Raw genomic sequence first — 15,063 nt, forward strand, 5'->3', positions numbered from 1 at the left:
GATGGGTCGTGGCAGTGGTGAGGACATTTCCTGTGCCGCTTGGATCACGGAGGCCACGGGACCTCTGGTTTGCTCTGCCCTCTCTCTCTGACTCCCTTCCTCTCTCTCCTCTTCTGTTTCTACCTCTGTTTCCCTTTCTCTTCCTGCTTCTATCTCTGTTTCTCTGGCTCCCTTCTTGTCTCTCTATCGCTCTCTTTCTGTCTCTCTCTTTCTGTTTCTACCTCTGTTTCTCTATCTCGCTTCTTGTCTCTATTCTTCTCTTTCTGCCTCTCTCTCTCTCTCTTCCTCTGATTCCCTTTCTCTTCCTGCTTCTATCTCTGTTTCTCTGCCTCCCTTCTTGTCTCTCTATTCCTCTCTTTCTGTCTGTCTCCCTCTGTCTATTCCTCTCTTTCCTTCTCCTTCTTCCTCCCTCTATTTTTTATTCCTTTTTCAATCAATGATATTAAGCGTTTACTCTATGAAGAGCACTGGTACTAAACACTTGGGAGAGCTCTGTTTCTCTCTGTGTATCCCTCCTCATTTCTTCCTCTTTCTCTGCATCTACCTTTATGCTTCTTTGTCTCTCCCTCTTTCTTCCTTTCTCTGTCTCTCCCTTTATGTTTCTCTCTCTCTCCTCCCCTTTCTTCCTTTCTCTGCACCTCCCTTTATGTTTCTCCATCTTTGTTTTTTTGATAGTTTCTGTCTCCCTATTTCCCCTTTCTCCCTTTCCCTGCATCTCCCTTTATGTTTCTCTCTCTGTCTCTGTTTCTTTCTCAGTTGCTGTTTCTCTCAGTCAGTCTCCTTTTTTCTCTCAGTATATCTCCCCTTTCTCTGCATCTCCCTTTGTTCCTCTCTCTGTCTCTTTCTCTGTCTCTCTCTCCGCATCTCCTTTAGTGTTTCTCTCAATCTCTTTTTCTTGGTTTCTCCGGCTCTCTGACCCAGACCCCCAGGGACTCACCCGTTTAAAGTCTAGGGGGTCCCGAGCAGAAATCGCTAATGGCCCCTTCTCAACTCTCTGATTTCCGGCCTTGGAGGGCCTTGGTCTCTAAATGGGATTGGGCAGTGAGGGAGGGAGGGGTGGGATTTTAACAACACCAGCAAGTGTTCCCGGACAAAGTGCGTGACTTCCCCTCCCTCCCCAAAGCCCTATAATGGAAAGTGGTTCCGAAGCCCGATCCAGAGGGAGAGGGAATGTAGGAGGGGCAGGGCTGTTGGGGAGGCAGAGAGGAGCAAGAGCAGAATCTGGGAGCAGGATGGTCGACGTCCAGCCTAGAGAGGGGTGTAGTAAAATGTTATGGGGTCGGGGGGGGTGAGGCGGGAGGGCGGGTGGTCCCCCCCCAGGGTTAACAGCGGAAAGAGCCAGGACCGGTCAGCCGGCGGGAGGGACCTGGAATAGACAGAGTGAGGCGCCCGGCCGCGGCCCGGGGAAGAGAGGAGGTGGGCATTGCCAAGGCACGTGGTGATGACAGACAGAGAACCCAGTCCGGCAGCCGGCGTCAGCTCTGACTACCCGGGGACCAGCTGGCACTCAAAGGGACACCAGAGCCTCCCCGCCGTTTCCCCCCACCTCCCCGGCACCAGAGCACGCTGGGAGTCTGGGCCTCAACATGGGGCTGGATGATTAGTCCCTCAGCAGGCGAGCACGACTGTGCGCGCTGCCCACTACTGCACCACGGAGTGGTGGGTGGGTGGGTGGGCGGACGGGCGGGCGGGCGAGCGAGCGGCCTGCCGGGGAGCCCCGTTGCCTCGGGAAAGCCACGCACGGCCTTCCGGGAGGAGAGCGAGTGTCGACCCAAGTCATTCCAGGCCTCTGGGGTAGCGAGGCCGACTTCGAGTACAGGAAAGGATGGTGTCCCTTTACGGAGCGGCTGGTCCCCCTCTTCTCTGCCCTCCCACCCTTTCTGCCCCTTCCTCTCGGGTCGGTTCGCCAGGCCCTTGCCAGCTCGTTCCCATCCGACAAGCGCCTTCCTGACTGCCCCGCAGGGGCCTGACGGAACAACTGCCCCCCGGAGACCTCTCTGGCCGCCCGGCGTCCTCCTTCCCACCCCAGTGGATTCTGGGAGCGGGGGAAGGGGTGCTGTTTCGTGAAGGACAAGGAGCGACCTCGGTAGGGCCGGCCCGTGGGAGATTGACATTTTCCTGCAAACTCCTGATCCCCTCGCCAAGGTCGACTGGCGTCGGCCCCGTCCTTCTTCCCCTTACGCTCAGGGAGGGCAGGGAAGGGCAGGGCAGAGGGCGAGAGGGATCAGGTGACAGATTCCAGTCGCAGCCCCCAACCTGGCTGAGCCGGGAGGAGCTAAGCCCAACCGTACTCTCCGGGGGATTCATGGGAAAGGGATGCCCCAGCTCTTCCAGCTGGACGTCTCCCTGGAGGGAGTGTCCGGAGGGACTGACCAGCGGCCACCGCCCGAACCGGAATCAGTGGGAACGCAGGTCCCGCCGCCTCGGTCTCCCCTCCGTCCCCCACTCCACCCGGTCCCCCAACTCCCGAGGGCCGCCCCCGATAAATTGGGTTGTATGGTCAAGTCTTCCCAGAACCTGGGAAACTGGGCAGGTCGCTTAATCTCTCTGTGCCTCAGTTACCTCATCTGTAAAATAGGGATTAAATCCTCCTCCCCCCTGACTGTGAGCCCTATGTGGGACAGGGACTGTGTCCAAACTGGTTAATTTGCATCGACCCCAGCACTTAGAACAGTGCTTGAAACATAGTAAGTACTTAATGAATATAATAAAAAAAAATTGAAAAGTTAAGAAAAAGCAGTTCACAGGTGCCTTCATGGCTGAAGAAAATCCTTCCCAACTGAATCAAAAGTTTTTAAGCCTGGCGACCCAGTTTAGCCGCCGATCCGGACACAGACGCATCGCATCCAATCCAGCTCCGGACCTGGATCTGAGCGGACTGTGAAGTCAGCACTTGGAGGAAACCCGGGGACAGGAAGAATTAAGAGCAGAGGTCAGAGTGGAGCTGGAAGAATGCCGATAGATCCGGCCTTCGCGATCGATCCTCCTCGCTGGCCCGAAGCCCCGGTGAAAACCAGGCCAGACGTACTATTTTTGGCGAACACCGGGGCGAGCGGGGAAGCGGCTTGGCCTAGTAGAAAGCGCACGGGACTGGGAGTCAGAGGAACCGCGTTCTAATCCCGGTTTTCTGCTGGGTGATGTTGGACCGATCACTTCACTTCTCTGTGCTTCATTTACCTCATCTGTAAAATGCGGATTAAATCCTACTCCCGTCTTAGATTGGGTGCCCCATGTGGGACAGGGACAGAGACCGAATTGATTATCTTGTATCTACTCCGGTGCTTAGTAGAGTGCTTGGCACAAAGTAAGTGTTTAATAAGTATCATTAAAAAAAAAAAAGGAAGAAACATCTTCCTTCAGTGCACTGAAGAGGCAGCTGGACCTCAAGTCCCGGCATGCCATAAAGCAGATTGACCACGCTGTCTCTCGCAGAAGCAACATGATCTAGTGGACACAGCCCAGAACTGGAAGTCAGAAGGAACTGAGTTCTAATTCCGACTCTGCCACTTGTCTGCTGTGTGACCTTGGGTGACTCATTTCACTGTTCTGTGCCCGTTTCCTCATTTGTAAAATGGGGATTCAAGTCCTGTTCTTCCTCCTGCTTGGACTGTGAACCCCTTGTAGGACAGGTACTACATCCGACCTGCTGATCTTGTCTCCACCCAGTGTTTAGTACAGTGCAAATGCCTGTGGGTAGAGAAGCAACATGGCTTAGTGGATAGAACACGGGCCTGGGAGTCAGAAGGACTTGGTCTCTAATCCCGGCTCCGCCACTTGTCTGCTGTTGGACCTTGGACAAGACACTTCACTTCTCAGTGCCTCAGTTCCCTCATCTGGAAAATGGGGATTAAGACTGTGAACCCTCTGTGGGACAGGCACTGTGTCCAACCTGATTCACATGGATCTACCCCAGCTCTTAAGCCAGTGCCTGCCGTATAGCGATAGTTTAACAGATGCCATAAAAAAAATGCCTCAATTATTATTTTTGTAGCCCAAGTCCAAGCACTGAAAGTGAGTGACGGGAGCTGGGGAGTTGGGAGCAAAGGAAACTGAGGAGATGACCTGGCCCAGCCCCAAGGAGGTGACATTTTTTTCACTCCGCAGGGGTGGCCGACGAAAATCCGGGGCCATCCCTGACGAGCTGGGATGTACGGTCAAGTCTTCCCAAAATCCGGGAAACTGGGCAGGAGATGCTAGGAGGTTATTATTATTACTACATAATATTATATATATATATATACATATATATATAAGTAAAATAGTAATAGGGGTATTTTTTAAGCACTTACAATGTGCCAGACACTGTTTTAAGCGCTGGGATGGATACAAGCAAATCGGGTTGGACACAGTCCCCGTCCCACATCGGGCTCACATTCGGCCTCCATCCAGGCCTGCCCGGCCAGGGGTCAAGGGTCAGTGTCCCCCCCGTTCCAGGGATGATAATTATGGTACTTGTCAAGTGCATCCTATGTACCAAGCACTGTCGTAAGAGCTGGGGTAGATACCAATTAATCAGGTTGGACAACGTCCCTGTCCCAAACAGGGCTTATACTCTTTTCCTCATTTTCCAGATGAGGGAACTGAGGCCCAGAGAAGTGAAGTGACTTGCCTAAGGTCACACAGCAGACAAGTGGCGGAGCCGGGATTAGAACCCAGGTCCTTTCGACTCCTATGCCAGGCTCTCCCCTATGAGCGGACCGTGTGTCGGAGGGGGAAGAGAGGATCGCAAGGATACCGAGTCCTTTCCCCTTGAATCCTCTCTCCCTGAACGGAAACTGTGTGGATTCTATGGTGGGAAGGGGGCTGCCCCGCTGTCAGCCTGGTCACTCGGGGCCAGTCAGGTCAAAGGACCATAATTGAGCGTTCCTGAGCTCCACGGCGTCCCCCTCCGTGGGCGCCGGGACGGAGTCAGGCCAGCCCCTGTGCCCTGACCACCACCCCGCCCCGCCTCCACAAGCCCTCCTCCGGGCCCCACCTTGGGTTTGAAGGCGATCAGCTTCAGGATCATCTCGACGGTGAAGAGTCCGGTGAAGACCATGTTGAGGATGTTCATGGCTTGCTTGAAGAGACAGCTCTGACCATAGTGCTGCCGGGGAGAGACACGGCCTCAGACGGACCCCCCCTGAGCGACAAGTCCTCCCCAGACCCCGCCGGGCCCGTCTTCCTCCCAGAATCCCCCTCTGCCCGGGGGATCCGGTGGCCCGGTCAGGGGCCACGACCCCCCGGGGACCCCCTGCTGAACCCGGGATGTGTTCAGGCCAGGGGAGGAGTCTTGCTCAGGCCTGGTTACAGTCAGCCAGAGGGCCCGGTTCCAGAGACCGACGGAGCTTTCTTTCCCGGTTCGGGCTGGCCTCCGTGCTGCCTTGGAGGCAGGGGCGTGGACCGGATGACCCCCGGGGATCGGTCGCAGCCCAGGGATTCCACGCTGGGCGGGTAGAGGTCAGCCTCTCCTCCCCGGTGCCCGCCGGGACCACCTACTCAATCCCCAGGAGTTCCCTCCTCCTACGGTGCTGGGGGAGGGGGTGGGACATTCCCATTAATGCCCGTCTCTTCCTCTAATAATAATAATAACTGTGGTATTTGTTAAGCACTTACCGAGTGCCGGGGTAGATACAAGGAAATCGGGTCGGACACAGTCCCTGTCGTAACATCAGGCTTGCTGTCTTAATCCCCATTTTACAGTTAAGGGACCCGAGGCCCAGAGAAGTGAAGTGACTTGCCCAAGGTCACCCAGCAGACAAGCGGCGGAGCCGGGATGAGAACCCAGATCCTTCTGACTCCCAGGCCCGGGCTCTACCCACCAGGCCACGCCGCTTCCCTAAACTGTCAGCTCGTTACAGGCGGGGAACGTGTCTATTTATCGTTCTACTGGTCTCTCCCAAGCGCTCAGTACAGTTCTCTTCACCCAGTAAGTGCTCAATAAATCCGACCGCCTGAACCGATGAAAGAAAGAGAGTCCGCTCTCTCTCCCGGCCGCCCCGCGCCCCCGCTCACCTGCATGGCCAAGCAGATGGTGTTGAGCAGGATGAGCACGAACATGAGGTACTCGAAGTAGGTGGAGTTAACGACGTACCAGACCTTGTACTGGTGCCGGTTCTTGGGGATGTAACGGCGGAGGGGGCGGGCCTTCAGGGCGTACTCCACACACTGGCGCTGCCAAGGGACACGCGGTCAGCCCAGGGGGCTCGCGCCGACCCGCGCGCGCACCCAGGCTCCCCCATGCACGTGCAGAGACGGGCGCCCACTGGGTGTATACGTTCCCATCCGTGCGGAAGCACCCCTACGCACGTGTTCACGCGGATAGTCCCACTCGGACTCTCAGACGCCCTCGCAGATACACCCGTGCTCCCTTCCAGGTCCACGCACACGCACATATGCACAGGTGTACCGATGCACAGAGATGCACCCACACTCCCATCCACGGTCACGGACACGTAGACATACATACGCATACACACGCACAGGGGCAGGGATGAGGATGATCACGGTACTCGTTAAGCGCTTACCGTGTGCCGAGCACTGTTCTAAGCACGGGGTAGATTGGGTTGGGGAGAGTCCCTGTCCCACGTGGGGCTCACAGCTTTAATCCCCATTTTACAGTTGGGGCGACTGGGGCCCAGAGAAGCGAAGTGACTTGCCCAAGGTCGTACACTGGACGCGTGGCAGAGCTGGGATGAGAACCCAGGTCCTTCTGACTCCCAGGCCCGAGCTCTATCCACTAAGCCCACTGACTCTCACACGGATACACCTATGCTCCCATCCTTGGGCAAGCACAGATCTGTGTTCACACAGATTCACCCACGATACCCCCCATCTACACCCACAGTTACAAGCGGGCACATGCGCACACACGACCAAACACTGTGCTAAACCCCGGAAATCACGATCGGACCAGTCCCTGCCTCCCACAGTAAGAGGGAGAGCACGAATCACACCCCCACTTGACAGATGGGGAAATGGAGGCCCCCGGAAGTGACTCGCCCGAGGTCATACGGGAAGCAGGTGGAGGAGCCGGGATTAGAACCCAGGTCCTCTGACTCCCAGGCCCGAGTGTCTTTCCCCTAGGCCCCACGGCTCCCCAGCCTTCTCCTCTCTGCCTACACCCGACCCCCCCCCCCCCCCCCCCGGGGTCCCCGTCCCGGTGAATAACCTGGTTTTTGTCTAGTTCACAGTTCTTGTACTCCTGCTCGCCCTGCTCCTGGAAGGTGACGATGACGAAACCGACGAAGATGTTCATCATGAAGAAGGCGATGATGATGATGTAGATGATGAAGAAGACGGAGATCTCCACCCGGTGATTGTATGTGGGGCCCACGTCCTCGGTGTGGGAGTCGATGGAGCGGTACAGGAGTCTGGGAATCGGGGAGGACGAGGAGCAGGCGGGTCAGGGTCCCACGGAGACCCCGCTGGAGGCAGAGAGGCCTTGGGGGTCCGCCTCGCTGTTGGGGCTACTGGAGATCCATTCCACCAGTAATAATACCTTCTCCCCCTAGTCTGAACTCAATCCCACTCCATATAATAATAATTGTGGTATTTATTAAGCGCTTTTTATGTGCCAGGCACTCTACTAAGCGCTGGGGTGGATACAAGCAAGTTGTGTTGGACACAGTCCCTGTCCCACGTGGGGCTCACTGTCTCACTCCCCATTTCCCACTCCTCATTTTACGGGTGAGGTAACTGAGGCACAGAGAAGTGACGTGACTTGCCCGAGGTCACACAGCAGACAAGCGGCGGAGCCGGGATTAGAACCCATGACGTTCTTGCAGGCCCGGGTTCTATCCGCTACGCCGTGCTGCTTCTCCCGCCCACCATTCTCTCCACCTCCAAGAAGCCTTCCCTGACTAATCCCTCCTTTCCTCTCTTCCACTCCTTTCTGCGTCACCTGACTTGCTCCCTTTATTCATTCCCTCTCCCAGCCCCACAACGCTTAGGTACATATCTGTCATTTATTCTTTTCTATTAATGTCCATCTGCCCCTCTAGACTGTAAACTCATCACGGGCAGGGAATGCGTCTGGCGGAGTGTTATATTGTACTCTCCCAAGTGCTTAGTTTAGTGCTCTGCACACGGTAAGCGCTCAATAAGTACGACTGACTGATTTCAAAGCATTATCAAGGTCACATCTCTTCCAAGAGGCCTTCCCCGCTGAAGCCCTCTTTTTTCTGACTCTCTCTCCAGTCTGCATCACCTATGCACTAGGATCTGTGACCTTTGGACATTTGATATTTGCCCCAACCCTACGGTACCTAAGTACATATTTGTAAATTATATATTACAAATTGCTTATTCGCATTAATGTCCGTCTCCCCTCCGGACTGTGTACTCGTTATGGGCGGGGATTGCGTCTGCTAATTCTGTTGTACTCTCCCAAGCGTTTAGTTCAGTGGTCTGCAGCTAGTAAGCCCTCAATAAATATCACTGATTGATCGACTGCCTGATATTATGTATTTTTTTGACTACCGCTACTTCCATTAATAACATCTGTGTGCCAAGCACTTGGGAAGATACGATAGCAGTCCCTGTCCCTGTCCCACGTGGGGCTCGCAGTCTAAGAGGGAGGGAAAACGGATGTTTTTATCTCCGTTTTAGAGGAAAAAACGGAGAGAGAAGTGAAGAGGCTTGCTCCAGGTCACACAGCAGACAAGTGGCACAGTTGGGATTAGAAATCATGCGTCCTGACTTCCAGGCCTGTTGTCTTTGCACTAGACCACACTGCTTCCCTGCAATTCCCTCCCTCCGCTAGTCAGATGGACGATAGGCCTCCCCGCTTTTGGAGCCCTCCTCCTCCAAGAAGTCTTCCTCAAATAATTCCCCAAACCCACCAGCAACTTCTCGTACTTACATATTCCTTTATTTGTACCCTCTCTCAGTACGTCTGTCTGACTAGATACGGTCAGTTGATTTAGTAGAAGCACAATGGCCTAGTGGATAGAGCACGGGCTTGAGAGTCAGAAGGTCATGGATTCTAATCCCGGCTCCGCCACTTGTCTGCCGTACGACTTTGGGCAAGCCACTTCATTTCTCTGGGCCTCAGTTACCTCATCTGGAAAATGGGGATTGAGACTGTGAGCCCCACGTGGGACAGGGACTGTGTCCAACCCCATTTGCTTGTATCCACCCCGGCGCTTCCAACAGCGCCTGACACATAGTAAGCGCTCAACAAATACCATCACTACTGTTGCTGTTACTGATTTATTCCGATCTCGGTGTCACCCGGCCCAGACGCTTCGGAACTGTTGTGTCCCGTCCCGTCAGCGTGCCACCCCCTTCCTGGGCCCGGGGGCACTCACTCGGGCCAGCCCTCGAAGGTGGACACGGTGAAGAGGGCCATCATGGCGGCCAGGACGTTGTCGAAGTCGAACTTGCTGTTCTCCCAGCTGCGGGGCTGGATGATAGGGTGGGCAACCTCGCCGTCCTTGTACGTGATGTAGTTTCCCCTGAGAGGACAGGGTGGATGTTAACTCTGACATGGCCGCGGCCTCCGATGACACCCCCCAACCCCCCCACCACTGACCCTCCTGGGTGAGGAGCAAAACACGCTGGGAAGAATCCCCCCCCACCAGCTGCCAGAACCCTCCTACTCATCCCAGACCCAACCTGACAGAGCAAAGCGTGCCGGGAAGAATCCCCCCCACCAGCTGCCAGAGCCCTCCTACTCATCCCAGAACCAACCTGACAAGGAGCAAAGCATGCTGGGGAGAATTACTCCCTCACCCCACCCCTTACCCACCCACCAGCTGCCAGAACCCTCCTCCACCCCACAGACCCAGCCTGGCAGGGAGCAAATCACTCTAGGAAGACTAGCTCCTCCAGCCCCACGACACTCACTTGCATTCTGCCTCTGTTTGCTTGGAGCTGTCGGTGCAGCTGTACAGCTTGCCCTGGTTGGGGCGGGCGCGGGGAGGAGAGGGAAAGAGGGGAGGGTTAGGGGGACACCACCCCACCGTGGTCCACACTCCCAGCGGACCCCGTGGGGCCTCAGGGCGGGAAAGTCGGCAGACCGAGGGCCTCGCCACAGCCTTCCCCGACCTCCAAGGCGGATGGAGACCGCTCCCCGGGTACCCAACCCCTTCCCAATTTGGGGGGTCCCCACGGAGGCTGGCGGGCCCACGGTCCGCTCTAAGAAGGAGCGTGGCCTAGCGGATAGGGCCCGGGCCTGGGAGTCAGAAGGAACTGGGTCTAATAGCAGCTGTGTGGGAGCTCGGGCAAGTCACTTGGCTTCTCTGGGCCTCAGTTCCCTCGGCTGTAAAATGGGGACGAAGACCGTGAGCCCCACGCGGGACAGGGACCGGGTCCAATCTGATTAGCTCGGATCCACCCCAGCGCTTGGGACAGAGCGAGCGCTTAACGAACACCGTCATCACCATCAGGGCCGGGGGAGCCAGCTGGGCCACGGCGGGGGGCCTCTGCTCCCCCTGCACCACCCCCAGACTCCTTCCCGCTCAGCCCCTCCCCAGGGCCGGGGGTGGCGGCCCGTTCTCTAACCTTGAACAGCTGGACGCCGATGCAGGCGAACATGAACTGCAGCAGGGTGGTGACGATGACGATGTTCCCGATGGTGCGGATGGCCACGAATACGCACTGCACCACGTGCTGCGGGGAGGGCGGGGGCGGACGGGCCGGGAGCCAGGGGTCAGAGGCTGGACCACAAGCTCCAGAACTGCCCCCGCCCGCAAAGGATTCACCAGGCCCAGCCCCCTCTGCCCCATGGCTTCCAGCCCCCGGGGTGGGGAGCGGGGAGAAGCCCCCTCCAAAAGTGACCCAGAGAAGCGGCGTGGTCTAGTGGACCGGGAGTTTGGAAATCCGAGTTCTCGCTCCAGCTCCGCCGCTTGCCTGCTGTGTCACCCTGGACACCGGATTGAGCGCTGGGGAGAGTCCGACAGAGTCAGCGGACTTGGCTCTTGCTCTCAAGGAGCTGACACTGGGTGCAGAGCCCTGTACTGAGCACTTAGTAGAGTCCGATAGAGTTAGTAGACACGATCCCTGTCCTCAAGGAGCTGACACCGTCCTGTGTGCAGAGCACTGGACTGCGCGCTCGGGAGAGCCTAATAGAGTTGGTAGACATGATTCCTGCCCTCGAGGAGCTGACAAGCTGGAAGGCGTAGCGGCGTCCTGACCCTCCAGTGCCGGTGGGAGCCAACTGCCCCTGACCGTCCCCCCGGCCCAGCTCGGTCTGGACCAACGCCTGGGTCCCCCAGGGTCAGAAAGGTCACCTGGGCCATCCTCCTGCCTCCGGGCCAGGGGCCGCCCACCCCGTCTGTCTCTCTCTCTCTCACCTTCAGGCCTTTGGCTCTGTTGATGGCCCTCAGGGGGCGGAGCACACGCAAGACCCGCAAGATCTTCACCACGTTAATGGCGCTGGACCTGGGTGTGGGGCCGAGACGGCGCGGTTGGGACCCCAGAGCTGCCCCGCTGCCCCCCTCAACCGGGCCCCTGACACACCGGCCTTGGATTCCCGGCCTAAGCTCAATCTTCCATTCATTCAATCGCTCACTTGATCGCATTTTTTGAGCGCTTACTGTGTGCAAAGCACCGTGCTAAGCGCTTGGAGAGAATTCAATATAACAATAAACGGACACATTCCCTGCCGGCAATGAGCTTATAGTCTACAGGGGGAGACAGTCATTAATAGAAATAAATTCATTCAATCGTATTGAGCTCTTACTGTGTGCAGAGCACTGTACTAAGCGCTGGGGAAAGTACAATAGAACAATAAACATTCCCTGTCCATGCCACCCCCCCAACCCATTTTCCTGGGTTGCCCTCTCTACTGCAGAAAGAGGGTCTCGGGGGAAGCGGTCGGGCTAGTAAAGGAGCTCTGGGGGCCACTGGCCTCTTGGTTCTTATCTGCAAGGCTACCGTGCACCCCGAGAGAAACTCCGAGCTCCCGGAGGCACTTCCTCAGCGGCTAGGGCTCCCTGATCTTTGACCCCGCCGTTAACGGCCGCCGAGAAGGCGACCAGGCCGTAAGATGGGTGGCTACTGGGCCGTAAGAAAATATCCTTTTAAATGATAAGATGGTTTATTCATTAGATCGTAAAATGGTGCGCTCACCAGTCCGTTACACGGTTATTTACCAGGGCATAAAATGTGATTTTCCAGATTATAAAATGGCGTGTTTACCAATCCATCAGAGAGTCTCTTGGCCAGACTATAAAATGGTATATTTCTCTATCAAATGGTGTATTTACCATATAACAAAATAGCATGTTTCCAGTCCATTTGGTGGTGTATTTACCAGACTATAAGATGGAGTATTTATCGGATTATAATTTGTGTATTTATCAGATTTTCAGATAGTGTAAAACAGTGCTGGACACATAGTAAGCATGTAACAGACGCAATGATAATAATAATACTAATGACCACAACAGTGGGATATTTAATGGACTATAAGGTGGTGCATTTACTGGACTATAAAATGGTGGGTTCTTTAGAGTATAAAATGGTCTTTTTGAGAGCTTGGAACAGTGCTTATAATCACTTAAAAGTCTAATATATGCTTAACAAATACAATCGTAATAATAATGATAATAACAAAGGTGTATTTACCTGATTATAAGACAGTGTCTTTATCAGACTATAAGATGATGTATTTAGCAGATTAAAAAATGGCATATTTATCGGACTATAAGTGGGCGTATTTATTGAACTATAAGGTGGTGTATCTATTGGACTGTGAAGTGGTATATTTTTTAGACTATTAAGATGGTGTATTTACCAGTCCATAGGGTGGTTTATTTCTTAGGCCATAAAATATATGACGGTGCTTTTTTTTAGGCCATAAGATAGGGTATTTGCTATTCCATAAGATAGTTTATTTACCAAACTATAAAATGGTGTATTTATCAGTGTACAAGGTGGATTATTTATTGGACTATAAAGTGGTGTATATTTTGGACAGTAAAATGCTATATTTTTTAGACTATAAGATGGTGTACTTAACCAGCCCATAAGATGGCTTATTTCTTAGACCATAAAATATATAAGATGTTGCTTCTTTTAGACTATAAGTGTGTTTCCCAGTCCATAAGATAGTTTATTTACCAAACTATAAAATTATCAGACTACAAGGTGATGTATTTATTAAACTATAAGATGGTGCACATATTGGACTGCGAGGAGGCGTATTTATCGGACTGTAAGATGTGCATTTTTAGGCTATGTGATGGTATATTTACCAGTCCAAAAGATAGTTTATTTACCAAACTATAAAATGGTGTATTTATCAGACTCCAAGGCGATGTATTTATTGAACTATAAGATGGTGTATTTATTGGACTGTGAGGTGGTATATTTATCGGACCGTAAAATGGTGCATTTTTAGGCTATATAATGGTATGTTCCCCAGTCCAAAATCTAGTTTAATTACCAAACTATGAAATGGTGTATTTATTAGACTACAAGACCCTGCGTTTGAGTCACCTCACATCCCTAACAGATCATTTATTTTGTTTTTTTTTTTTAATCCATAGAGAAGCAGTATGGCCCAGTGGGAAGAACAAGGGCCCGGTAGCCAGCGGACCAGAGTTCTAATCCCAGCTCTGCCATTCGTCTGCTGCGTGACCGTGAGCAGGTCACTTCGTTTCCCCGTGCCTCAGTTTCCTCATCTGTTAAACGGGGACTGAGATTGCGAGCCCGACATGGGACGGGGACTGTGTCCAACCTGATTGTCTTCTATCTACCCCAGGGCTTAGTACGGTGCCTGGCACGTAGGAAGCGCTTAACAAATAAAATAAAAAAATAGAAAAAGAGGAAAGCACGCTAAGAAGAAGCCTCCACTGCTGCCAAGACCTCTTTATGCTCCCCTGGACCTGTCCTGACAAACAGCAAAACATGCCGGGAAGAGTTTCTCTCTCTCTGCTGCCAGAAGTCCTTTTTGGCCCCCATGGTCTCATCCTATCAAGGAGCAAAACATGTTAGGAAGATTCCCTCCTTCCCCGCTGCAAGCCAACCCTCCTATGACACCTCCCCGTGGCTGAAGCCACCCTCGTGGGGAGCCTAGCATCCCGAGGAGAACCCCTTCCTCCGGCCCGGCGAGAGGGGACTCACTGGATCCCGAAGGAGATGAGGGACACGCTGACGACGAGCAGGTCCAGGATGTTGAAGTAGTTCCGGCAGAAGGAGCCCTTGTGAAGGAAGGCCCCGTAGGCCGTCATCTGGCAAGAAGAGCACAGGGAGACACAAGCCAGCTCTGCCGTCAGCTGCTGTCCCAACGTCCTCCCGCCCCAGACCACCCCATGGAGCCCCCAGCCAGGCTGAACAAGGATGGGGCTCCTGGAGGGGCTCGTCTCCCCAAACCGCAAGTGTGGAACTGAGCGGGGCCGGTGAGTCTCCTTCGGGTTGAGGAGCGGGGGTGAGCGGGAGGGCTGGCTGAACGGGGAGAGTGCTGGACGTCGTCGGGGGCTCGAAGAAACCAGAGTGGGCCTGAAGCGGCCCCCTGGGAGACAATTCTGGGAAGGAGCGTGGCCTAGTGGAAAGAAGCACGCGCCTGGGAGTCGGAGGTTCTGGGTTCTAATCCCTGCTCCGCCACTTGTCTGCCGGGTGACCCTGGGTAAGTCACTTCCCTTCTCTGGGCCTCGGTTTCCTCAATCGTAAAGTGGGGATTCAATCCCTGTTCTCCCTCCTACTTGGACCGCGAGCCTCTTGTCGGGCAAGGACTGTGTCCGACTTGATTATCTTGTAACTCCCCCAGTGCCCGGTACAGTGTCTGGCACATAGTGAGTGCTTAAATCTGACAGTGATGAATTAGAAGTATTTTAATATCAGTACAATAATGTACTATTATTACGACAATTATTATGGAAACCCAGGCAGAGTCAGTAGCCCCACCATCTTAGATTAGACTGTGAGCTCCTTCGCTAGACTGTACGCTCCCTGTGGGGAGGAAACATGAATCCCTGCAGTCAGACTTTCGAACGTTTAGTACTGTCTTTATGCTCAGTGAGTACCACTATTTCTTTTTTTACTACTATTACTACTACTAATAATAATTCTGTCCACGCATCATTCTCGTCAGGCAGATTTGCTGCAGAGATTTGGGGATGCGGGTGGGTTAAATGG

The 15,063-nt window shown here is 54.1% G+C and overlaps 1 protein-coding gene across 1 annotated transcript in view; it reads right to left on the minus strand.

The window, feature by feature from the left end:
• The window catches only part of CACNA1C (calcium voltage-gated channel subunit alpha1 C), a 150,281-nt gene that overhangs the window by 23,965 nt on the left and 111,253 nt on the right, over window positions 1-15,063 (minus strand). The window contains exons 23-30 of the mRNA XM_029054421.2: window positions 14,053-14,159; window positions 11,277-11,364; window positions 10,486-10,593; window positions 9,829-9,881; window positions 9,291-9,437; window positions 7,151-7,352; window positions 5,995-6,153; window positions 4,976-5,086 (exon numbers count right to left, since the gene is read on the minus strand). Coding sequence (XP_028910254.1) covers window positions 4,976-5,086; window positions 5,995-6,153; window positions 7,151-7,352; window positions 9,291-9,437; window positions 9,829-9,881; window positions 10,486-10,593; window positions 11,277-11,364; window positions 14,053-14,159 — 975 coding nt within the window. The remainder of the gene's footprint in view (window positions 1-4,975; window positions 5,087-5,994; window positions 6,154-7,150; window positions 7,353-9,290; window positions 9,438-9,828; window positions 9,882-10,485; window positions 10,594-11,276; window positions 11,365-14,052; window positions 14,160-15,063) is intronic.

This window comes from Ornithorhynchus anatinus, chromosome X4 (genome assembly GCF_004115215.2).
Source record: "Ornithorhynchus anatinus isolate Pmale09 chromosome X4, mOrnAna1.pri.v4, whole genome shotgun sequence".
Classification (NCBI taxonomy): Eukaryota; Metazoa; Chordata; class Mammalia; order Monotremata; family Ornithorhynchidae; genus Ornithorhynchus; species Ornithorhynchus anatinus.